The sequence below is a fragment of the Leopardus geoffroyi genome, chromosome C1 (genome assembly GCF_018350155.1).
Source record: "Leopardus geoffroyi isolate Oge1 chromosome C1, O.geoffroyi_Oge1_pat1.0, whole genome shotgun sequence".
Lineage (NCBI taxonomy): Eukaryota > Metazoa > Chordata > Mammalia > Carnivora > Felidae > Leopardus > Leopardus geoffroyi.
This window is the reverse complement of record NC_059328.1, coordinates 56,435,065-56,460,469: the sequence shown is the minus strand read 5'-3', so window position 1 is coordinate 56,460,469 and position 25,405 is coordinate 56,435,065. Positions and strand designations below refer to the sequence as shown.

Below are 25,405 nucleotides of genomic sequence, written 5' to 3'. Positions count from 1 at the left end.
TTTGTGGATCTTTCTTTATTCTTCCTTACATCGCTCTGTAGAGTGGAGCAGAGCTGGTAGGGAGCAGAAGCCGAAGCACCCTAGTAGAAGGATGCCGCTAATTAGAGGAAGCACACAAAGTTAGGCTGATGCTACATTTTCAACTATCAAATGATCTTTTTATAAATTTTAATACTCAAACTCAGACATCTGCAGAACTTACTATGATATGCTAGATATCCTGTGATCTGGCACAAGCTCTTCTTCAGTGTCTTCCCCACTCGGCTGTCCCCCTTTTCCCTCTGGCCAACTGACACGTGCTCTCTTTCAAGGCTAAGTCCAGGCCTCCTGAAGTAGTACCGCCAACCCCACCCCTCTTTACTGCTGGTGCATCCTGCGCAAACCTCTGTCCAAGCAAGTTTCAATCAGGATGTACTTCTCTGCCAACTTCTCAGCCTCCCACACTCAACTGTGAGCAACTCGGGGTCTGGGACTGTCATTTGACTCTATCTTTAGTTATCACAATGCCCGCATAATAATGATATTCCTAGATAATTGCTAAAGGAACCTTTTTTACTTGTAATAAAGCAAAGAAAGAAATAGTCTGTGCTGGCTTAAACGGAGACCATGTGTCATGTTAGCATGTTGTTTTAATTTTATTTTAACTTTTCTAGGAGCCAACTAAGTCTTGTATCTCTGTCCAACTCTTTAATGACAGGTTCTGGAGGGAGTAGGGGCTAATGATTTGATGTTGACTCAACTTTGAGCATGATAGCGGTAGTGGTTGGCTAGATGGTAATTTGTAAACTGGACAGCCATTTGAGATGCTATAACAGGAAGCTGGCTGGAGTCAATGAATATTGTTCCAAAAGGAGTACAGGTTTAGTCATTGTTCACTTACATTTTTACTCAAGGTTATGTTGTAATGATGACTGGAATTTTTACCTCATTCTAGAGAATTCATTTCTCTTACCTCCCAAGTATCTTTCTGTTGCCCTTTCTCAGGTAATGTCAGGATAAATGTAGCATCCGAAATTATAATTACTTTTTACTGTGAATTATTTATTGCCCGTTAACCCCATCATTTGTACATTTCACATGGCTGGAAAGCTGATGTCTATTGGGTTCACTGTAGCATCGAAGAGTACCTAGTGCAAAGTAGGTACTTAAGACATATTTGGTGAATGTAGTATGAACCTTTGTAATTTATGTTAATTGAAGAGCCACTGAATTTTCAAAGAAGCTTCAAGATGAGTTTGTGCAGTTTTTCACCACCTCGAGTTAGAAGTCTTATTGATTTCATATCCCTTTAAAATTAAATGTCATATAGTATCACATTTCACAATTCCTGTACTGTAGCAGAGAGGTGGAGGAGGCCAAAAATACTGGCAGTTGAAGTCCAGATAAGGAAAGAAAAAATGGCCCATGTTTGACATAGTAAACGGAGCTGAACTCAAAACAGGTCAGAGTTTTCAATGAATAACTTGTGGTTTTATGACTTCTTTGCATGATCTAAATGCGGTCTTAAGCTACCACGAGTTAACCAATCCACAGTGCCTGGGCAAATTCACTTTTGGCCAGATTGCTCTGACTACTAAATTGCCCTGATGTTAAAGTAGCTTTTGGCCCATTTTTTTTCTCCCCAAGTAAATGCTATGGATGGGTAGAGGGGACATTTATAATGTGTGCTGAGGCAGCTGGGTGATATTGCATTACTATCCTAGGAATACTGAGGAGTGGTTATTTTTAGCTTTCACCTGAGCAAACATGACTCAGTTTGTTGACCTGAATCCATCCAGCCCCTTCTTAAATATACAAACTCTATTAATCCTTAAACCACGCTAGTGACTAAGTAGGGCCTTCATTACATATACCTGTTAGTTGATTGTGGCTTCTTCAAAGGTTGCAGATAATTTCAACATCTTCCATTTTATTCTTTTCTCTTACAGTAATATCCTTCATACTTCTTTTTTTTTTTTATTTAAAGACAGAAAGTAAACTTTTTTTAAATTTTAGACACTGTTTTACGATGCATGTAGTCACAATTTTGTCTGTAGCTAGTGAAAACACTTTCTATTAGGTATTATCTTTGTTTTTAGTTCTCTGATAGGCTTTCTACCTAAAGAAACACCTGGGAATTCACTTTTAACTGTTGTAGGAGATTGTCCTAAGTTGTAAATATATTATTGTGAGAACATGAACTGTCCATGTTTGAATATCAGAATGTCTTTTTTACTTTCTCAAACAATACAAATATTTTGTGTTTTGAGCACTACTGGAAAAATTGAAGATGTTGAATTATCTTTAGGTATTTTAGGTATGTAAAAGGTTTTTGAGACTAGAGACTAGTCTCAAAATTTATTTATTTATTCATGTGTAGAAAAATATTTGTGATTCCCATAGTATAACTTGAGATGCACTTGAGGCTTCTCCAAGTTCATTGCCATGAGATTTATGAAAATATTAGTATTCCTGGGATTTTTTTTCTTTATGCAAGATACACTAGACTAATGAAAGAATGAAAATAATTCAGGCTGCTACAAAGGCAGGCGTTCACTGTGTCCATTAAAAATGCAGCCTTTGTGCCCGTAAAGTGTTCAGCTTCTCTGTTATTAAGTTTGGAATGTGGTTTTGGAGCTTAGCTGAGGAACTCAGCTAGTTATTTTTCATTTTGGTCTAAGGAGGGAGAGACTTGTTTTTCAAAGTTGGGGGGGGGGAGGGAAGAAATTAAAAAAGGTTAGGTTCATTTTAGAAGAATCGAAGTTTTAAAATGTAGTAACTATTTTCTGCAGCAAATAGTCAGTTTGAGTATGTTAGCCAAAAATAGAATTCATGACTTTTGTCTCCCTGTTTATTTCTCCAGCCACATTAAAAAGCATTCAGTTAAATGTGCCATTTAGTTTTTCTAATGTCAGAGGGCTATTTGGCTGAGTCAGCATAACCAAAGTTTGATTGATTCATATTTCTAATAAGCTAGAAGTCTGACTTTATGTGGATTACATGTAAAATGTCTTCGTGATACAGCTTTGGGTTTTATTTTTTATTTTTTTTTTAACGTTTTTATTTTTTGAGACAGAGAGAGACAGAGCATGAACGGGGGAGGGGCAGAGAGAGAGGGAGACACAGAATCGGAAGCAGGCTCCAGGCTCTGAGCCATCACCCCAGAGCCCAACTTGGGGCTCGAACTCACGGACCGCGAGATCATGACCTGAGCTGAAGTCGGACGCTTAACCGACTGAGCCACCCAGGCGCCCCACAGCTTTGGGTTTTAAAGAAAACCTTCCCTTGCATGGATTTGTGGTGCTTCTGTGGTGTACTGAAAGACTTTCAGCTAGAGTTCAGTTGTGCTGTGTTTCTGGGTAAGTTTTAGTAGACATTGCCCCAACTCTCTACAAACATAACATTTTACTACTCAAAATTTACCATTAGGGGGGCGCCTGGGTGGCGCAGTCGGTTAAGCGTCCGACTTCAGCCAGGTCACGAACTCGCGGTCCGGGAGTTCAAGCCCCGCGTCGGGCTCTGGGCTGATGGCTTAGAGCCTGGAGCCTGTTTCCGATTCTGTGTCTCCCTCTCTCTCTGCCCCTCCCCCGTTCATGCTCTGTCTCTCTCTGTCCCAAAAATAAATAAACGTTGAAAAAAAAATTAAAAAAAAAAATTTACCATTAGGACAGATATTTAGGGATAGAAAAATGTGTATTTGAGCATTAGAAGCAGGGCAAATGTTAATAATGTACCCTTTTGCCTCCTAAGTGACTTTCCTCTTGCTTTACATATTTCTCTAGGTGTTATCTGATCTCTATTACAGAAGAAATGATTTCTGCTCCTAAAAGGTCTGAAAGTACAGTATGCCAATTATAATATGCACAGAATTAGACGTTTAAACTTGCATAATTTGTAATGTTTTCCTTTCCCTGCTCATTTCCAGAGATAAGTTTTATAAATACATTTTAAAAATATATTGTAATACCAGGACCCACATGATGAAAACTGTGAAAATTTTCAAAGAAATATAAACATGAACTCTAGTTAATGGAGAAGCAATCGTTGTTCTTGGATAGGAAAACTAAATGTTGAGAAAGGATGCCAATTCTGTCCACATTCATTTGTAGATTTAATGCAATTTCAGTCAAATCCCAGCGAAAGGATAAAAAGGATAAACTTGAATAGATTTGTGGAGGGGATTTACCCTACCAGATACTGATACAAACCATCATTTTATTGGATTCAAAACAATGTTGTATTGAGCCATGATGTGACAGTCCAATACATGAAATAGAGCAGATTTCCCAAAAACATCTATTTGGTTTACATGAGATAAAGGCAGTATCCTAAATCAACAAGAAAGGAGAGTCTGTTCAGTAAAGAATAATTTAAATATTTAGAAAAAATAAAACTTAGAACCTCACTTCATCTTTTACATCAAAACAAATTTCATATAGACCAACTATTTAAATATTTAAGAAAAAAAGAAATTGTAAAAAAAATAACTAGAAATTAATAAAGGTGGCTGTTCATTGAATTTGGATATAAAGAAAGTCTAAGCACAAAATCATGAGAAAAAGCAAAACAGACATTCTACATAAAATCTGGAACTTCTCTAGATTTAAGTATGCCTTAAACAAATTTAGACAGCAGATGGGAAAGTTAAGGTAAGTTACTAGCAAAAAATATTAGGCAAATAATTATTTATAGACAACCTTTATAAGCGAGGGGGATTTTGAGAAATTAAATTTGGTGTTATCATGTGACTGATTATTTTGCAAACACTGGTTGAAAATTTTTAATCATATAAAAATGTAATAGCTAATTTTTGTACTTTTCATGTGCTCAAACACTGTTCACAGTACATACTTTTCATGTTAACTCCTTTAATGTATACAATGACTCACAGAAGTACATATTATTGTTTTTAAAAACATTTTTTTAATGTTTGTTTATTTTTGACAGAGAGAGAGAGACAGAGCATGAGCAGGGAAGGGGCAGAGAGAGAGGGAGACACAGAATCCGAAACAGGCTCCGGGCTCTGAGCTGTCAGCACAGAGCCTGACGCAGGGCTTGAACTCACAGACTGCGAGATGGTGACCTGAGCTGAAGTCGGACGCCCAACCGACTGAGCCACCCAAGTGCCCCAGAAGTACATACTATTGTTATTGCCATTTAAGAGATGAAAAAATACACATAGAGAGCTTTAGTAATTCACCCAAAAATTTCTTAGTGTGAGTGAGTGGTGACACAGGTAGGAATTAGGGAATCAGGATGGGGCATCAGGCAGGTTGGCCTGGAGCTGGTGGTACTCACCACTGAACTGCTCTGCTTCTTTAAGTGAATGAAAAGAAAAAGCTACAAACCTATGTATGTTGTGATCCTGTTTTATAGAAATATATGTTAATATGTATGTATTTTAAAGTCATATAATTCGTTTGTAATTTTTTATCTAATTACACACTCATAGAAAAGACAGTATTTTGATATTTTTCCAACAGTGTTACTTCCCTCTAGTGGGATTTTGGGTGAATGTTGTTTTGAACTTTAAGATTTCTGTATTTTACAGATTTTCTTTTATAATCCCCTAACTGTTTTACAATCACAAAACAGTGTTTTGGTTTTTTTTTTAATGTTACGTAGTTCAGGTGTGATGATGTCTGTTGAAATGCACAGGTCAAAAGCGTGGCTTTTATATATCTCTGAAGTAGCAGTCAGTGTTTCAGTTTCTACCTCTGATAGGTACCATACTAAGTGAGGGCCTGAGGTCAACATAGTTCTCTCTCTCGATCAAAAGCAGGGTTAGAACTAAGGAGAATCTTAGAAACCTACTGTCTTGGTCAATCTTAGAAACTAACCATCTTGTTCCTCAGATGAGTGTCCTGAAACCACTAGATTTAACCAATTTACCCAAGATGAACTGACAGTAAGTTGTTCAACCAGGCTTCAGACGCAGGACTTCTGACTTCGGACACTGTGCTCTGTGAAGTCCCAGAACCCTCCAAGCCCTGAGGCCTGTGGGAACTGAAGCACAGTTGATTTTTGTGACATTTGTTTGGAGTAAGGAAGTAATGGAACCAAAGTGGTTACAAATACATTCTTTCAATAAGAGTGATGGTGATTGAAGACATAATGGGAAAGCTCTTAGAGATACTTTATGACACCTGTGGAGGTCACTGAAGGATCCTCACCTGGATTTGGGGGATCCCTAGATATTACTGATCCCAATTATAGAAGGCGATATAAAAATTGGGGACAAATGTTAGCCAAAAAATGAGCACTTCAGTGGGTGATTTTTTTAAATCAGAAAACATTTTCTTTTCAGCTCCAGGGCCCACGACGGCAGTGTCCTACATGTCAGTGAAATGTGTGGATGTCCGTAAAAACCATCACAAGACAAAATGGTTAATGCCTTGGGGACCCAACCAATGCGACAAGATCCGAGACATCGAGGAAGCAATTCCAAGGGAAATTGAAGCCAATGACATTGTGTTTTCTGTCCACATTCCCCTTCCCTCCATGGAGATGAGTCCTTGGTTCCAATTCATGCTGTTTATCCTGCAGCTGGACATTGCATTCAAGCTGAACAACCAAATCAGTAAGTGTTCTCTCTTATCCCTTTACTACTTTGGACATTTTTCCCTTCAGGTTCTTTCGGAGCCAGTTCTAATAACAGAAAATGAAAACATTAATAGCAGAAAATTACTGACTACTTGCTAGGCACTCTTCTGAATATCCTACTTGTACTAATCCGTTTCATATTCCTAGCAATTTTGTGAGATAAGTCTTATTATTTCATTTTACAGATAGAAACCTTGGGCATCAGTGAGGTTGCTTAAGGTCAGGTGAGAGAGTGGAAGGGCTAGGATTCAAACCCATGCAGCTTGGCTTCAAAGTCTTGCCCTAAACGCCAAGCTTTCTCACCTTTCTAGTGTTAAGAAGGAACTCATCCCAGCAGAGAGATTTGAGGATTTCTTAAAGGTCCCATGTTGAGAAAAGCCATCATATTAGTCAAGATCCCTGTCAAAATGGGAATGTCAACCCATGAGCACCCATTTTCCCATAAAACTAGGGTTTTGTTTGTTTGTTTGTTTGTTTGTTTGTTGTGTGCGTGTATATGTGTGTTTAGCTTACTCAGTTGTGGTTCAAGATTCTGAGGACATGAGACATATATACATTGCATGAGCAGGAGATTACTGGATGATTTCTGGAAGACAGATCTATGTGTGGCATCTGAGAACAGTATAGGGAAACTTGAGAAGGAAGAAAACACTTTTTTTTAATGTTTTATTTATTTTTGAGAGAGAGAGAGAGAGAGAGAGCGTGCGAGGGAGATGCAGAGAGGGAGGGGACAGAGGATCCGATGCTGGGGCTTAAACTCACAAACCTTGAGATCATGACCTGAGCCGAAGTTGGGTGCTCAAGCAACTGAGCCACCCAGGTGCCCCTAGGAAGAAAACATTTCTTACTGACACAGGATCCGGGGTAAGATGGAAAGAGGAAAAGGTGTGTTGGAGTCCTCTCTGCCTGAGGCATGTCCATGGATTAAAGCATCACTGTTTCCAATTCTTATTTTCCTGTATAGGCAATAATCTCAATATTTAATCATTAATTTCATTTTCTACAGGAGTTACCAATACATGTGCTTGATTGGCCTCTTATTGGGAACAAAAAGATATGCTAAGATGACTTTCCAGAATGGAGAGCCTCTTCCATTCATTCAGTCTCAACTGTTGTGGAGTGCCTACTACCACTAGGCATTGTGCTGATGGCTAGACATATGGATCCGGATACAGATGAAGACACTGTCCTTTAAGGGGTTTATAGTCAAGTGGCAATGATGAGCAAATAAACAATCATTCTAGTATGATGTGCTAGGGGCTGCAACCACGGTGTGCACAGGAGGCTGTGGAAATACAAAGAAAAGTCTTTAGAACGTGGAAAGGGAAGACTGCCTTGGCACACACGTACATGTGTGTATGTACGTGCGTGTGTGTGTGTGTAGAAGTGAGCAAATAGATATTTAAAGTGAGTGTCAAAGAGTGAAAACCCAGATGAGGAGTTGGGGGTGAGGGTGGGGACAAATAAAAGAACATTCAAGCTAGAAGGAATGGCTGATATGAAGGTCCAGATTTGCACAGCCTGAAGCATTCCGTGGTGTATTTTGTATTTCACATGTTCACATTCTCTTGCCTGTTTGCCTTCTTCATTGTTTGTGTAACACATGTACTCATTCACTCATTCAAACTTCATTATGTCCCAACCATATGTTAAACACTAAGTACTAAGGATACAAGACTGAACAAGAACATGTTCTTTTAAGGAGTTGGGAAAGACAGTGTTTGGGAAACATTTGACTTACCAAAAAGAAAGATATGTGCTACAGTGAGAGGAATATGCAATGTTGTGACACTGTGATTTGTAAGAAATGTGTATCTGGTCATTCAGATCACCAAAATATACTTCTCATATATATTTGGTCTTTATCCAGTTCCTGGCTTACAGTTCCCACAACCCTTGGAATTTCCTGAGCAATAAGAACAATGGGAGCATCTTTTATTATAATATTTGGTACATCAATCCATAAAGGTGAAATGGGTGTCTTGTTCATAACAAGCCCCTTTCCACCACAACTGGGCTTATATACTGGGGTGACTTTTGGAAAGCACTAAGGGTGGGGGCTGGTTGCCAGGGGAACCAAGCATGAAAACTCTTGATTTTCAGGGAGGGGAGAGGAGCTGGAGGTCGACTCAGTCACCAATAGCCAAAGATTTAATGAGTCATGCCTATGGAATGAGACCTCCATAAAAACCCCAAAGGAAGGGATTTCAGAGAGCTCCCAGGTTGGGAAACCAGAACACCTCCTATGCTACCCTGCTGGGCCCCAAGCTTTATGAGGAAACAAGGAATTCCTTCCTTCCATCCTTCCTTCCTTCCTTCCTTCCTTCCTTCCTTCCTTCCTTCCTTCCTTTTTAATGTTTGTTTATTTTTGAGAGCGATTGGGAGGAGCAGACAGAGACAGAGACAGAGAATCTGAAGCGAGCTCTGCGCCAGGACTTGAATTCATGAACCATGAGATCATGACCTGAACCAAAGTAGGACACTCAACCCACTGGGACACCCAGGCGCCCCCAAGAAGGAATTTCACTAGGGACCTTGCCCCATGTAACTCTGATCCGGCTGTTGATTCATATCCTTTGTAATAAATTGGTAATCGAGTGAGTTAATGGGTTTTCTGAATTCTTTGAACTGCTCTAGCAGATTAAACCCAAGTAGGGTTTTGTGGGAACCTCTAATTTTATAGCCAGTTGGTCAGAAGTATAGGTAGCACCCTGGGCCTGAGATTGGCATGTAAAGTGGAAGGTGCCCTGTGGAACTGAGCCCTTACCCTTTGGGATTAGGTGCCATCTCCAGTTAGATAGTGTCAGAATTGAGTTGTGTTGTAGGACACTCTGCTGGTGTCAGAGAATTGTTGGATATGGGAGTACCCGCTCCCAATACCCACACACACGCGCGCGCGCACACACACACACACACACACACACACACACACACCCACCCTATTTGGTGATCAGAACCTATTATATATATGTTAACAACTTCACAAATGAATTACTTCCCAGCAAATATTAATCCTAAATATTAAAAATGCTTTCAGTGGTGAGGCTTTAACTTAAACATTTCTATATGTAAATGAATTTCAACGTCTTCTGTTTTTTTCTCTCTCAAGTATGTATTCTGCCTCCAAAATATATTTTATCTTCATCTAGAAAAAAGATTGTGCTAAAGATTCTTACCTTAAAAAAATTGCTAAATTTCTTGTAACATGAGGGCTCATACCTGATGGGAGCAGACTAAAAAATTACGATCAGCAACTAACAGCTCCTTCAATGAATGTATGAAGTAACTGACACCGTAGAGCCATCAAGAAAACCAGGTCAATAAAATACTTTTTTGGGGCAGTAGCTATAGGTGAGAGCTGTTAACTTTAATATGAGAAGGTTACATGTTAGGTTTGTGGGAATATTTTTTCCCTACATTTATTCTCTATACCTTTGTTTACGGACACTGAGGAAGGCATCAATTAAATAGTGATTACTTGTCTGCTTATAGAGAGATTTTTAATTGTAATAATATTTATAAGACGCTGGAGGTCTGTGTTTTCCTCTGATCCTATGTTAACACATGAGACTGCTGTCTACTTTTTATATTTTATCATTAGTTTGGATGCCTTTCTGGCAGAAGCAGTAGGACAAGAAAGAAGGGATCAGGGGTGTGGTAAATAGGACCCTATTATATGTGAATGACTTCCTGCTTATCAGAGATTCAGCTGTAACAATATTACCTCAAATGTAAGGAGAAGTCAGGACCAATTCTGTTTTTTTCTTTAAACTTTCTTAGGCAGTCGATGAAATGAGTTCCAGATTTCAAATAAGAGATTTTACCTATTTGATATGTAAAATTTTTCTCTATCTATCTAATAAACATACCTTTGAAGAGTCTTTGAGCAGATAAAATAATCTAAGAATTATGTATTGTATTTTAATTTGAAAGGGAGAGCACCACTGGGGAAGAGGGAGTGTGGGGGGTGGGGGTGTGCGGGGAGAGAAAGAGAGAATATGAATATCTTAAGCAGGCTCCACACTCAGCATGGAGCCCGATGAGGGGTTCTATCCCATGACTGTGGTATCATGACCTGAGTTGAAATCAAGAGTCAGACATTCAACCAACTGAGCCACCCAGATGCCCTAAGAATTATATATTTTAAATGACTTTTAGTCATTTGATATTAAATGTATATTCTTTTCAGACTTTTCCATTTAAGGTGATACTGGTTTTAGCTAGAATTTGAGATCTTGACAAACCCTCAGAAACTGGAAAATATTGACTTACTCTTTAAAAGCTTGTCATTACGTAATCAGTTCTAAGATTTCATCAGATTGATGCCTTCGGCGGGGGGGGGGGGTAGTGATGACATTCTAGGGAAATTTATAGTGACAAAAGTGGTTAGAGAATGTATATTATATTTGATTATTGACAAAGAAGATAGTCTATGTACCTTATGTAAAAAAGGTAATCCGTGTTTGAAAAAGCAACTTTAAACAGAACCCCTATTTTTCACCTTTTAAACGTAAACATTTTACAACCTACAATTGTCCTTCAGTGATAAGTATGGAAAGCAGTAGGCGGTTCAGCTTTGAAGTGGTGATAGTTTTAAAACAACAGGCTGGGGACGCCTGGGTGGCTCAGTGGGACTTTGGCTCAGGTCCTGATCTCATGGTTTGTGAGTTCAAGCTCCGCATCAGGCTCTATGCTGTCAGCTCGGAACCTGGAGCCTGCTTTGGATTCTGTGTCTCCCTCTCTCTCTGTCCCTTCCCCGCTCTCACTCTGTCTCCCTCTGTCTCAAAAATAAAGATTAAAGAAAAAAAATTAAAAAGAAAACCCAATACGCTGTAAGAGCTGGGGAGGGGAGTCCCATTCAAGGGAATCTAGAGACCTATAGATGCTTGGAAACAGGAATAATTGACCTTTCAGTGAAATACCAATGACAAATTCCTAGCAGACCTATCTATCAAAAATCTGTGATTGAGTTGTTGCTAACTTTTTTCTGAACCTTTCAAAGCCTTGGAATTAACCTGTTTGTCAGGGCACAAACATGGTGCTTCTGTAGAGTTGTAAGGGACACAGGACTTCAGTTTTTACCACATAGAGAAAATGGAGAGAGTATGAGTATACAAAAGGGTGTCCGAGAAAAGTCAGGTGAAACATCTGGTATCTGGATATATGGTTAATCACTGCAAAAAATGAATGCTTATCTGTGTGATGGGCTTAGATTTTCTGTGACACCAAATTCTGTTATTTGAAAATATCCTCTAAAGTGGGTGTATCTCATTCTTTTTAAAGTGTATTATCAGTCACTCGATTTATGTATGCATTTGTGAAAGACAGGTTTGGATTGGCTAAGATGGTGCCCACTTGTTAAAAGGAATTTCACTCTACTGATTACAACTGCAAGTCACATACTTAGCATAACCTCAGACTCTCCATGGGGCTTCTTTTGAGGAACCTGGGTGCAGAGATCAAAGAAACTTTTTTTTTTTTTGACATGCATCTACCACGCTTTCAAATCTACAGGCTGTTGAAGTAGAAGCACCGAGATTCATTGGCAGAGAGCCTTAAGATAGATTGATCTGTGTCGAGTACTAAATCTAGAATTTTAAGGGGTTTGAAAATTCCTTACACTGAAGAAATAATGGTAAATGCTGTGTGTTAAGAAAAGCCAGCACATCTATTCTGTTCTTAGGTAATGAAGTCATTGTCTTGCCTTGAGCCACTGCGATCGAGTGTTAAGTTTTATTTGCTTGTTTCATTACTGTAAATGACTGCGTGAAATGTTGGAATCATTTCTGTAGCTGACAAGTGATTTTTCTTCTCTCAAACTGAAAACATTTCTATAAAAACATATTTCTAGTCAAAAAAATAATTAGAATGATAATATTACCCAGTTTTCAAGTTCAATAGCTGAGAGTTCTGCTTCACTTTTTACAAAGTGACTGTGCACTTCCATTTGTACACCTGTTATGGAATGTTAGATAGACACCACACACAAAGACAATTAGAATAAAAGAACAATCTGTTGACTGTAAAAAACAGTCATGTTATCCAGAATGATTAGGGGTGAATTTATAGGAGGAAGAAAGTCTGTGAACTCATTCTTAGCCATTAGCAAGAATCTTGGTTCTTAAGTCTAGGTTTCCAGATGCCTTTTGGGAAGATTCCACAAAGAGAGCTTAATGGGGGAGAGGATTCCATATGCCATAGAACTACAACTGCTAATGATGGATGGAACCAGGCCATTGGTAAAATGGTATTCATGCGGCTGGAGTTCCGTGCTTTATCAGATAGTCTTTTTTAACAAAATATGTTGAAGCAACTACTGAGAAGAAATGTAATTCTACCCTCCCATTACTTTCAAAAAGAGACCGTATTTGAGTCATGACCATGTGACAGCCTCTGTTTTTATTTTTTTTTCAACGTTTATTTATTTTTGGGACAGAGAGAGACAGAGCATGAACGGGGGAGGGGCAGAGAGAGAGGGAGACACAGAATCGGAAACAGGCTCCATGCTCTGAGCCATCAGCCCAGAGCCCGACGCGGGGCTCGAACTCACGGAGTGTGAGATCGTGACCTGGCTGAAGTCGGACGCTCAACCGACTGCGCCACCCAGGCGCCCCCAGCCTCTGTTTTTAAGAAACATTTCTGATTGGATAATTTTTATTACAGGCTGGTGTCATCAATATTTTTTCAGTTACCTTTTATATTTCTTTACCTACCTTACTCAGAGTCATTGTGAACAAAAATGACTTCAGATTTTCCCTCTGCCTTCTCCTCCCCAAAAAAGATAAACTGAAAAGGCTCAAAATACATCAAAAAGATCCAGGAGACTTAAATGTGGTGGGGCTTGAGGAGGTGGGTAAAAGGGAGGTTGTCAATATTTGAGATGAGCTTATGTGACCAGTTGGCTTTCTTCATGTGGAGTTCTGTGCCCCCTTAAAACCAAGGCAAGAACCTAGAGTTTTCTAGTATGAATCAGCCTTACCTACTGACTTAGGATAGAAAGAAACTAAAATCATGGGAGAAGAATATATTTTGTTGATTAACCAGAACAGTAGAGATTAGGAACATCGTGTTTGTTTGCTTTCATTTATGGATTATCTTTCCCTTTGAGGGACTCTCTTCAGCCACAACTTTGGAATTAACCATTGTGAACAAGTTTATATTGGCAGGAACATGGGAACCTGTGACTTTGTTTTATTCGGGTGTGATTATTGGTAAGCTCATTACTTGGATAGCATCACTATAAACTCTCTGGATCTCCATCATCTGGCTCAAAGGTTTTGTGTTATGTATATCCAAGAGAAGAAATACAGCCTAGAAACAGAATTGGGCTCCTCTAAAACCTTCCCATGATTTTTAAATTAATGTTTATAATTTGGTATATCCAGTCCCTCCTATTTCCTTCCGGTTATCCATTGGCTTGCGGGTCAATTTAACATTGGAAAGTAGATTGTATCAGGTTAGTTTCTAGTCATAACAAAACATACTCATCTATGGTTTGAATAATTTATAGTAATTGTTATTAAACCTCAGCTGTGTGATTGCAGACTTTGAGCACTGCAAGGAACATAAAATGCTGCTAGTCTAGTAATCTTCAACCAAGAAGCCTTATGGGTGGACTTCAAGGGCCAGGGAAGCCCCCTGGTATTCTGTGTAAAATTCCAGTCATATTTATTGTATCTATTTTTAGACTAAGAGGGTTTGTGGCTTTTGTCAAGTTTTCAAGTTGGGTACTTGTCCCAGAAATGTTAAAGGACTAATCTTTTAATTTACTGGACGAAGAAACCTTACACCCTGAGATACTTGCCCACTGTAGCATAGCTGGCTGAATACAAAGCAGGATCTCCTAGTTGTACATCAACCATGTAGGTAGGTGGATGGTACACAGCAACAAGTACACAACTTACACAGGTCAGTGAGCCTTCTACCAAACAGCACCCAAATATTCTTGGACAGAAGTTGCACTGGTCTTTCTAAGATGGTGCATTTTCTATTTTTCTCTCTTAGATCTCCCAATCTGTAGTTCAGCGAATGTAGTGCAGTCTAGAATCTGTTTATAGTACCACAGCTGCAGATCACCCACGTGTCTGATTTCCTGCTCTGAGTTTAGAATATAAACGAGGAGATTCTCTTTGCATCCATAACAAGTATATCCTGGTTACTAAAATAAATCCTGGTGACATCAATGAAGAATGTGAATAGCAAAGCAGCTAGCAGCAACAGATTCCTTGATGGCACCCCCACTATATATAAGGTGTTTGGTTTTTTTTTCTTTTTTTTTTTTAACCTCGTCTTCTGACTTTGGGTATTCTTGTCACTATTTAAATGCCAGTCAGTCATCACATAGCTAATGTGAGGTTGTTTTCCCCAGAATCATACTTCAATTTTGGTTAACTTAAGAAAATATAAAGAAAAACGATTTTCTGGATTATGCTTTTCAAAACAAAAATAGGTTAGATGGGGGAAGGAAAATCCTCCGTTCAACAAAGCAGAATTCTACTTGCAAAAGTGCCAGGGACTCTACATTTGAAAAAAAAAAAAAAAATTTCCCTTAATATCTACCTATTGTCTCCACATTGAGGCTAGATATGGTTCCAGTTCCTCTTTTGCTTTAGTAAATTAGTACTAATAGTGTTAGTTGGAGAGGTAGTAGTAATTCTTTAGAGCAAGAAGAGGTTCTGGTTTTTAAATTTTTCTGGTCGAGGTTATTTCCTAAAATAATTGTTCAAGGAATCTGTCTTTCCTGCCTTACCTGTTATTCATATTATGGCCATAAGGGAAGTTCAGACCTAACCTAACAAAGAAGGTTATATCTTCTTTACAGGTAAGGTTTGGGGGAAGATTGAAAATATTGAAATTTTATATTTATTTTAATTTAAATATTTAAATTTAAATTTTTAAATATTCAAAATATTTAAATCCAGCATCTTAAAAAAAAAGTTGCTGCCACACAGTTGAAGTTGTCTCTTGAAGTGTGGAGCAGCTTAACACTGGTAGTAATCAAGCAAAAGCTTGTTGGAGTGGAGAGAATCATAATGGTGACCACAGTGATACTTTGCACTGGGTGGTGCTGATGGTTGTCTTTGTGGCCAGCCATTCGCTTTGGCTTCATACCATTTTCTTGCAGAACTAGCACATTTCCTGTCCCTCAGAGTGCGGGCTTCCACCACACCAGCTAAGTGGGCTGCTGGCCACACGACCAGCCCCCCAGCCGCAGATGATTGGATTAAGATGGGCCCTCGACCTAAGGAGAGCAATCAGATTCTTGTGCAACATTGGGATTCAGTATTTCTAGGCCGACCTTTACTGGCATCTAAATGAGAAGCCCTGAGGGCTCCCTGGGCAACCATCATTCACCACATGTATGGAGAAGCCACAGAGTGGGAAAACCAGGTGCAAAGAGACAAGTGGAGGTGAAGGTCTATGGGGTATAATTACAATCGACTACAAAAGATCACTTTCTTCCTGGTTCTAGTCCCTGAGGTTTGGTAGTACTTTCTGCCCTCAAATTTCTTGAGATACCCTTGTCTCCATCCAGCTGATTTCTTTTTTTATTTTTTTTTATTTTTTAATGTTTATTTATTTTTGAGAGAGAGAGAGCTGGGGAGGGGCAGAGAGAGAGGGAAACACAGAATCCAAAGCAGGCTCCACACTCTGAGCTGTCAGCACTGAGCCCGATGAGGTGCTCGAACCCACAAACTGTGAGATCGTGACCTGAGCCAAAGTCGGATGCTTAACTGACTGAGCCACCCAGGCTCCTTCCAGCTGATTTCTTTCTACCTAGTGCGGGTGAAATCCTGCTACCTGCAACCGAATCCTCTCTGATCAAGACAACTTTACTTTTATTTCATCTGATCATATCAACAGGTCCGTCTGGCAGAGTGAGGAAATTGACATATTCAGAGTCTTACAGCTGAGAAATAGAGGGGTTATAAGCAAAAATGATCTCTGGAGTCCAGTGCCTTGACCCCACCCCAGTCTGTCTGTAGTGCTATGGAGCATCTCCCTGTTCTGAACAGGAAATTATACCAGATGACTCCTGAGGTCCTATCACTCCAGCTCTCTTTTGCTGCTAGTCCATGACTCACTTAAGATTCTTTTGCTTTATAAAAATCTTATGAGTATCCCTTCAGCATTATAAATAGGTGACTTCACAGACCCTCAAGTATGAACCATTTTTGAAGATGCCCCTCTGCTAGTGGGTGAGCTTAGTGTTGACATGAGTGAGTTTTCTAGTATTTTATTTTGTTATGTGTTTACCTTGTGTTCATTTCTAGTCCTTGGGTAGGCAGACAGGGTTGGTGTACTGGAAGTGTATTTTTAGTCTGACATTAAAAAATGTATCATAGACACCAACACAGGAAGCAGTTTTTAGGTGAGTCAGTGTATAAATAACCTCAAAGAGTTTTCATAAAAGGAAGGTCGATCTTTTAATTCAACAGTCCGGCTTCTGAGTCCCTCTTCCCAACTTCCTTCATTCATTGAGTGGTCATTTATTGGGCTTCTACTACGTGCTGGCATTTTTTGGACTTAGGATTTAAGATACAAAGATAAGTCCTTATCCTTTATACTACAGTTTCAAAAAACCTCATGGCCCTTCTTTGTTACTTCTCTCTATCCTGCAAGACTGAATTTTGAAGGCAGGGACTGTATCTTGTTCATCTTTTTGTCTCCATACTTAGCATAGCCCCAGGCTGTGTAAATACTCAAGATGTACTCAAAATAACTAATTAGGAGCTCAGTCTAGTGCAGAGAGAAAGAAATTAAAAATTACACCAATGTGTTCAGTGCTAAGTGCCTAGAGTATTCCATAAACAAAGAAGGGGAAATGATTAACTGAGAAGGTAATTTTTTAACCAAGTCCTGAAGGGTGGAATCTTCAAGGAGATGTTGAAATTTGTGACTAATATATGATGGCAGAGAAACAGTCCAAGAGTAGCTGAATTTTGTTCTAGGAAATCAGAGTGTTTGGGCTAAATTCTTGACCTGACACTTATAAGTTTTGTGACACCTTTGATAAGGTAATGAACTTCCTTGTACTTCATTTTCTTCATCTATAAAATAGAGGTGTGTAATTGTAGTGCCACCCTTATAAGATTGTTTTAAGGTTGAAACTAGCATAATACTTATGCAGCTTTTACATAGTAAGTGCTTGGTACATGGTCAATGCTCAGTAGAGTTCTTATTATTCTTGGACTCAAGCAGAAAGGCGTGTGAGTTCTGAGAGAACGTAGAAATCCAGAAAGGACTGAGTGTGCAGGGCTCAGTGTGCAATACAAGGACCTGGGTGGTTGCTGGCAATAGGCCTTCCATTACTTCAGGACAGTGGTTCTTAACTTTGGATCAAGGACCTTGACCTTCAGAGAAAAATGTGCATAAGTCCCATTGAGACATCTTGTATTCATGTTTCAACTGAACCCCCAGAGGTTATCCATGAATCTTTAGGTAAGAGCTCCAACTTCATGATATTGGTGGACCCCATGAGTTTCAAATTACATGTTACTCAGTACTTAAGCAATCGGAGAACACCCTAAAATAGAAGATGTGGGAAATTTTCAGCATCCTTAGGAGAATATGCCCACGAGGCATGGTATAATTACATTTGACTGTAAACGTGTGTTAACATATAAATTAAAATGTTTTGGAATAGGATAATAATTTAAGATGAGAGTAGAAGTGTATGGGACACAACCTCTCAAAGCTCTGCAGACTGAAACTATGGCAGTGACTTCTCCAGGGTCACCTCGTTAATAGGTGAGGAAGTCAGGGCCAAGATCCCTATTTTCCCACCATGAAATGCTGTGAAAGAACATGTATGTGAAGGACAGAGAGCCCATTTGTTAGCCTGGAGAAGAATTCATATTGGAGAGAAAAGATAAGCTCCTAAAAGACTGAGGGGGCAGTTAGTGAGTTGCATTGATGGCCAGGCAAAGAAATTTGGAGTTTGATCCTTAAGAAAAGGAATTTAAAATCACGTATCCAGTGCTGAAATAAAATGTGGAATTCAGGATTTGAGATTCGTAGCTTGTTCTTTGTATTATGCAGCAGCTGGAAATCGCATTTCTTTTTTTTTTTTTTTTTTTTTTTTTCCATTTGGACTTCTCACACGGTGGTATTCCCGACGGGAGGGCATCTGTGAACTTTTTAATGGGAGAAGTCGGAAAGCTGGGTTAGGGCTGCTCGCTTGAGGCTGGCTGCCTTCGGAGGCAGGTAAAATCTGACTCCCCTTTTGCTTTTCAGCTACAGACACAGCCATCGCTGCCACCACCAGCTGAGTGACTCGGAATCTAGGGGTTGCCAGTAATTGTGGGTTTAAGTCACAGAGGAAAAAGATAAGAGAAGAGCAAGGCTGGTTTTTCCACAATTAAATGTTGCCTCTCGGGCTTCTCTGACGGCAGGAATCCAAGAGGTCAGGAACCACCAGCCATATTATTTTTCTCCCTGGCTGCCTGCCTTCATTTGTATCCCCTCCTCATTCATGGGAACGAAGAAAAGGTGGGTTGGAAATAAAAAGCTTGTTCTAGCCTACTTTTTCCTTTACGAAACTTGTCAGAAACAAAGCTTTCCCGTGAAACAGACGGAATCCCTTCTGCTAGCTGGCTAGTCCTGCTGGCAGCAAAAAGATATTTTGGGGTGAGGGGAGACAAACACTGTTGAAATGTACTATTGTCCTTTTATAGTTATGATGGTTGTTTCTCAAGTACTGCCGTGTACTCTGGGATTTTTGTATTTGCTACTGTTTAACTCTTACATTCGTCAGACTGGAGTTTTTATCCCTTGTCACTCTAACGCCTTTACAAGTGGCCTGAGGGCAGGGATTGTTTTATTGTTCTTTGTTTTTGCCACAATGCCGCAAGTGCAGAATGCAGCTCAGCAGCTGGTGGTGTGTTAGATTTCTACATTCGTGAAATGTTAGAACTAGATGGACCTTATTTTGATCCAACTTCAGTAATTAATGAAAGAATACGATGCATAAAATACTCAAATGGTACAGCTATTAAGTGGCTTTACCTAGACCAAGAAACAGGGCTCCTAACTCAACTGATCTGTGACATAATGGCAACAACTTGAGCTGTGGAGTCAGGCACACTTGAGTTCATAGTTTGCCTCTCTCCCGCTCTAGCAGTATGATCACAGGCCTCATTTTCCTCGTGTTGAGACAGCAGATAATAATCATCTGTGTCAGGCTGGCATGTATGTGTCTGAAAATGTTTACACATCTGAATATGTCTGCATGGAGTAGGCACTCAAAAGTTGGAGCTTTTAAAAATCGTTGTTTTATTTCTTTTGAAAATACGATACCTTCTTGGGGCACCTGTGTGTGGCTCAGTCAGTTAAGCCTCTGACTTCAGCTGAGGTCATGATCTTGCACTCTGTGAGTTCGGGCCCCATGTTGGGCTCTGTGCTGACAGCTCAGAGCCTGGAGCTTGCTTCGGATTCTGTGTCTCCTTCTCTCTCTGCCCCTCTGCCTCTCATGCTGTGTCTCTGTCTCTGTCCCTCTCTCTCTCTCTCAAAAATAAATAAACATTAAAAAATTAAAAAAGAATACAATACCTTCTTTATGCAAAAACTCCCATTTCCATGGTCTCTTCAATATCAGAAAATATAGCCTAGTTCCTCTTGATGAGAACTTAGGAGAGAGAGCAGGTTAATATAGGGCTCTTAGGTGCATCCTGGAATGGACTAGAAATGAAAATTGTCGCCCCCCACACACACACAGGAAATAAGGGTCACCCCTCTGTGCAAAGGACTTTGGTGGTTTGTTCAGCAGTTAGTAAAGGGGTGCCTGCCTGCTGAGCAAAGAACCTAGAGGTTGGGGTAGTGAGGGAACAAGTCAGTAGGCCCGGCTTGCCTCAGAGGTGATAGGAACATAAATGAGTATAAGTGATGTGATGAGAGGCAGGGAGGCCACAGGCTGCCCAGACTTTGTGTTGTAGAGGCAGAGGGGGTGCCAACAACACCTGAAGGGCAAGAGAAGTTATTTCAAAGGAGAGACTGAGAGAGATGGCAGGAGGGAAAGAGAATAAAAAGGAGCATGTTCCTGCAGGTGTCTTATATTGAGGGAGGGGCAGTGGAGGTCTTCTGGGGCTCAACCAAGGGTGGTTTTGATTTTGCTTCCTTCTTTCTCTTTCTCTCTCCCTGTCACGGACACATCACCTTCTTCCCCCCCCCCCCCCCCCCCCCGCTTTGTGCTGTAAGGAGTCTGTCCATCTTCTGGAAGGCTGGGTGGCAGGCAGCCCAATATCGTCTCATTGCTGTTTGGAGCCTGAGTCTGGGGAAGGCCCTCGCTGATTGATCAAGGGTAGGCCCTCATCTGCAAATAGAGCCCCAAATCCTGAATTCCCCACACAAATCCTCTGTGTGAAGAACACTGGCCTGAATCCAGCAATAACACAGCTGTTGAAACAGCTTAGTCACCAGGGCAATGGAGGCAGTGCGGCAGGGGAATGCTGGGGTACAGTGCTCCGACATTTAGCTGGCTGGGAGGCCCCCTGAGAGCCAGTGCTGCAGAGAATCTGCTTCCCGCCCACAGGCATTCCCTTGTTTCTTTGAAGCGCAACCATAATCCCCTCCCTGGGGAGGCCAGAATGAGGAGAGAAACTAAAACATTTTAGGACCCAGAAGAGGAAAAGAAAGGGTCACTCCTTTTAGACACCTGGTTTTTCCCTCTTAACGATCCTTGTTAATTTCTTGGATAACTTTTTTTTTCTCTGCCCCAGGCTAGGCAGTATGATTTAGATGTGGTGGTAGGAGTGGGGAATGTGTTCATTTATCTTATCCAGAAAATGTAGTGACTTACTCAGCTTGTGGGTGTCCAGGTGATGCATGGAGAAGTTAAGAGGGCAAGTCTTGGCCCTTCTGCCTGATCTTGCTTGGATTCCTGTAGCAGCTTTGTCTGCCAGAGCTCTTGTCTGATCTGGGCAAAATACTTAGCTGATTTCATCAGGATTTGGGGAGGACTAATAAACTGCCACCAAGTGACCCCATTCCTCTTCCAGCTCTTTGAAGAGCTGACCTTTGTGTTTTCTCTTTATCCTGGACTACTTCTGCCCTGTTTGTTTTGGAAGTTGTTAAGTTAAATTAGCCATCCCTTTCCTTTCCTGGTTACTGTATGAGAATGCAGCTGTCAGTCTGTGAACTCTGCCATCTATTTTTAGATTCAGTGTGAATGAAGCTCTCTTCTCTAATTGCTTTCGGAGAGAAGGGGTGGGGGCGAGAGGAAGAGGCAGGTAGATTTCTGTAACCATCAAATCAGCTATTCTAAATGCTGTGTACGTTGACAGTGTCCTGGGGAGAAAGCAAAGAAGCCCACTGTGTGTTTTGCTCCCTTGGCTGTCAAGTTTGTTTTCTCTCCGCATTTATGTTGATTATGGTCAAATGGGAAAGAGCTATTGCCATGTTTGCTTTCCAGTGTTTTAACACTTGGCAGCTTGAATGGTTCTGATTTCTCAAGCATTCTTAGGCAAAGATCGGTTCATTGTTGAATTCAGATTACTTGGAAAACAGGGATGGTTCTTCTGGTGATAGTTTCTACGAGGTTAGGTAATCTTAAGTATGCTGAGAACTGTGTCAGTGCAGTGGGCCTGAGTTTTCTCTAGATCTCTCTATGCTAATGTCCCCACCCTCTCACACAGCTGCGGGGCCTCTTTGCGTAAACATCTCTCTAAACAAAATGCTACAGCATTCAGAGCAAGCTTCTTCCCTTTGTCATCAGACCCTTCCTGCTCGCCCGCCTTGCCCATTCTCTCCACTCCCATTCTCTGCCATATTGAATTAGTTGATTTCTCAATTTCTCTGACTCCATGATATTGTTTATGCTTCCATGGCTTTTTATTCATGCAGTTCCCTCTGCCTGTAAATCTTTGTCTTCATTACCTAATGAACTCTTACTCATCCTGTAAGTTACAGTTAAACATCACCTCTTATGGATGAGGTGATCCGGAAGATTATGTATTCTGTGCTATATTCTTTGACCCCCTAGCCAGCACTCTTGACATCTTTGTACTGACGGTATACTTTATATTCTAATGTAGTACTAACCACATGTGATTATACTTATTTGTGTTTATGCCTGGCTTCCCTACGCTACTGTAAACAATTAAGAGCAAACTTCACGTTTTATGTCCTTTTTTTTTTTTTTTTTTTTTTTTTTATCCCCCACTATTGTGCATGGAAACTAGCAGGTGCTTAAAAATATTTGGTGGAAGGAAAAAATGAATTGGATGGAATGGTCTACCTAGGGGTTTCAGAGGTATATTGATTCCCTCTTGGCAGCACCGGGTATTATGGGTTCTCAGTTCTTCATGAACTTCCTTTCCAACTTGGCAAAGGAGGCTTGAGTAGATTACCAAAGACATGACATGTCTTTGGTCAGTGAGTGCCGTACCTCAGTGAGTGCTGTACAGGTTTTCTTCTCTGGAATCTCTTGCAAGTAATCCCACCTATTCCCTTATCCCTACACACTTGGGATATAGACCTCAAAGGCCAACCCTTTTATTGCTTTGCTAATCGTTAAACTCAGAGAAATTCTTTGGTTTCTAGCCCCTGAGGTTACATCTTGTTTCCTCCTTTGCCCCCCCTAGCCCTCTCAGGCAGAATATTTATGCAGCTCCATATTATAATTTAGACAGACATGGGGAAAGGAGACACTACCTCCCTCAGGATGACTTCCCTTAAAAGCTCTCCTTTCACCCTGGGGAACAGGTACATTGTTCTTCAGTAGGACCATTGGGCCAACTTTGAGGAATCTTTCTGACGGGTGTGTGTGTGTGTATGGGTACATGTATGCATATGTGTGGGAGTAGGAAAAGGGCAGCAGGCCCTGGGGAAAGAATGAATGCCACCCAAACAGAGCAAACTATACACCACACATGTGGGGTATAGAAATGGTGGAGTAACAGAAGAAATTTTGGGTCATAGAAGTATTTGGAGAAAGAAGGGTGGTGTTAATTTGGCAGATACTTAATGAATGTCTATTCTGTAAAGACCTGGGCGATAAGAGTGGCGAAAGAGACTGAGGCAGTCCCTGGCTTTCGGGAACTTCTCCGTCTTCGTGGGAGGTGGGTAGGGAGAGAAATGGTCAGGTAGTCGGACTGTAGGAGGGTAAGTGTTACAGTGATGGATGCACAGGGTGCGAGGGCCACTTCATCAAGTTTTAGTGAGTGAGGGAAGGCAGGATTAAGTCTATCAAATTTTAGAAGACGAACAGGAGTCTGGCATGAGTGGGGATGCAGAGTGCTATCCTCAGCTCAGAATAAAAGGAACCTTTTTCTAATTCATCCGCTCAGAGGCGACACCTTTTTAAAATGTGGGGTGCTGGCAGGGACCTTGAGTACAGCCAGTGTAGTTAACCTTGAATAGCAGCTAGCATTTACTGAGTGTTCGCTGTATGCCAGGGCCGTGCTCAGCAATTCATGCGCATTATCTCATTTAATCGTCCCAACTATAAGAGATGGGCATTACCACTGTCCTCATCTGTAGATAGAAGAGTCGGGTGACTTGCCCATCATTGCACAGGCACCAAGTGGTCTAGGTGGGCTACAATTCCAGGCTGTCACCCATATTCCAAGGCTGGAGGCGGAGTGGTGGGCTATACTCAAGGTGACCTGCCATCTGGGTGACAGGAGTAGGGAAGAACTCCTAAAATATGAACCTAGAATACCAACCAGGGGCCAGAAATTAGCCTTTTATGCCACTCAGGGAGTTCCAGATCTTATTTTATTTATTTTATTTTTAGTTTTAAATGTTTATTTATTTGAGAGAGAGAGGACTCACAAGCAGGGGAGGGACGGAGAAAGGGAGACAGGGGATCCAAAGCAGGCTGTGCACTGTCAGCCGAGAGCCTGATGTGGGGCTCGAACTCACAAACCATGAAATCATGACCTGAACTGAAGTCAGACACTTAACTGACTGAGCCACCAGGGTGCCCCAAGGAGTTTCAACTTTTAAACATTTTAAGGAGGACCATGTAAAGGCATTGAAAGTATTTCAGAAGTCATCTCCCTGGCTGTAGTGTGAAGAACAGACAGGAATGGGGCATGTGGTTGAGTTATTTAGGCCCGAGAGCATGGTGGCCTTGAGCAAGAGGAGTGACTGTGAGGAGAGAGAGGGGAATAAATCTGCAAGACTTGATGAGCAGATTGTGTACCAGCTTTGGTTGTTTGGCTTTCTGAACCGTGGAAGTAGAGACCTCCAGTGGGAAGTGAGCCTGCAGGTTTGAAACTCCGGAGGGAAATCTGAACTTGAGAGGGGCTGGTGACACACCTCTCAGGGCAAGTGAAGTGAGTGAGAAGAGAGCCCCTCTACACCTGGCGAACACCAATGGATGTAGTTTTACTATATCCCGTGGTACTTCAGACTGATTCATTTATGAAACAGTTATATCCCCAGCTCCTTTTCCAAATGTATAGCCTTTAAGAAGTACAGTAGGGATAAGTGAATGTTTTCTGAGTTGTCACTTTGCAAAAGGCCCAATGGGAGGAACGTTTCCCCCATTGCATATTTCAGACTGCTTAGTTCAACTAGGAGACGGTGCTTCACATTACAGCAAGGGATCATTTTGACAATGCTTAGCAAAATGTCTTCTTACACGCGGAAAATATTTCTCCAGAATGCAAATGCTTGACGTGATGGAGAAAAACGACAGAGGTAATGTGAACTAAACTGTTAGGCTGGTTTGCGAAATAATTGTACTCATTCATTTTTATAACTGTGCACACCCAGGCCTGTAGGGCATCTTAAGAAAACAGCCAGGGCCAAATTTATAATTAGCTGAGTCCATTTTTGCCTGGCTTAACCATGGATGTAGGACAGGGTTGGTTTTGTT

At 40.8% G+C, this 25,405-nt stretch overlaps 1 protein-coding gene across 4 annotated transcripts in view; it reads left to right on the top strand.

Annotated features, from left to right (window-relative positions):
* WLS (Wnt ligand secretion mediator) overlaps positions 1 to 25,405 on the top strand; it is a 101,670-nt gene that overhangs the window by 36,803 nt on the left and 39,462 nt on the right. For all 4 annotated transcript variants that reach the window (XR_006712360.1, XR_006712361.1, XM_045477800.1 and 1 more), the window contains exon 2: positions 6,287 to 6,559. Coding sequence is in view for 2 of the 4 variants with exons in the window: in XM_045477800.1 (XP_045333756.1) it covers positions 6,287 to 6,559 (273 nt within the window). In the remaining 2 variants the exon portion in view is untranslated. The remainder of the gene's footprint in view (positions 1 to 6,286; positions 6,560 to 25,405) is intronic.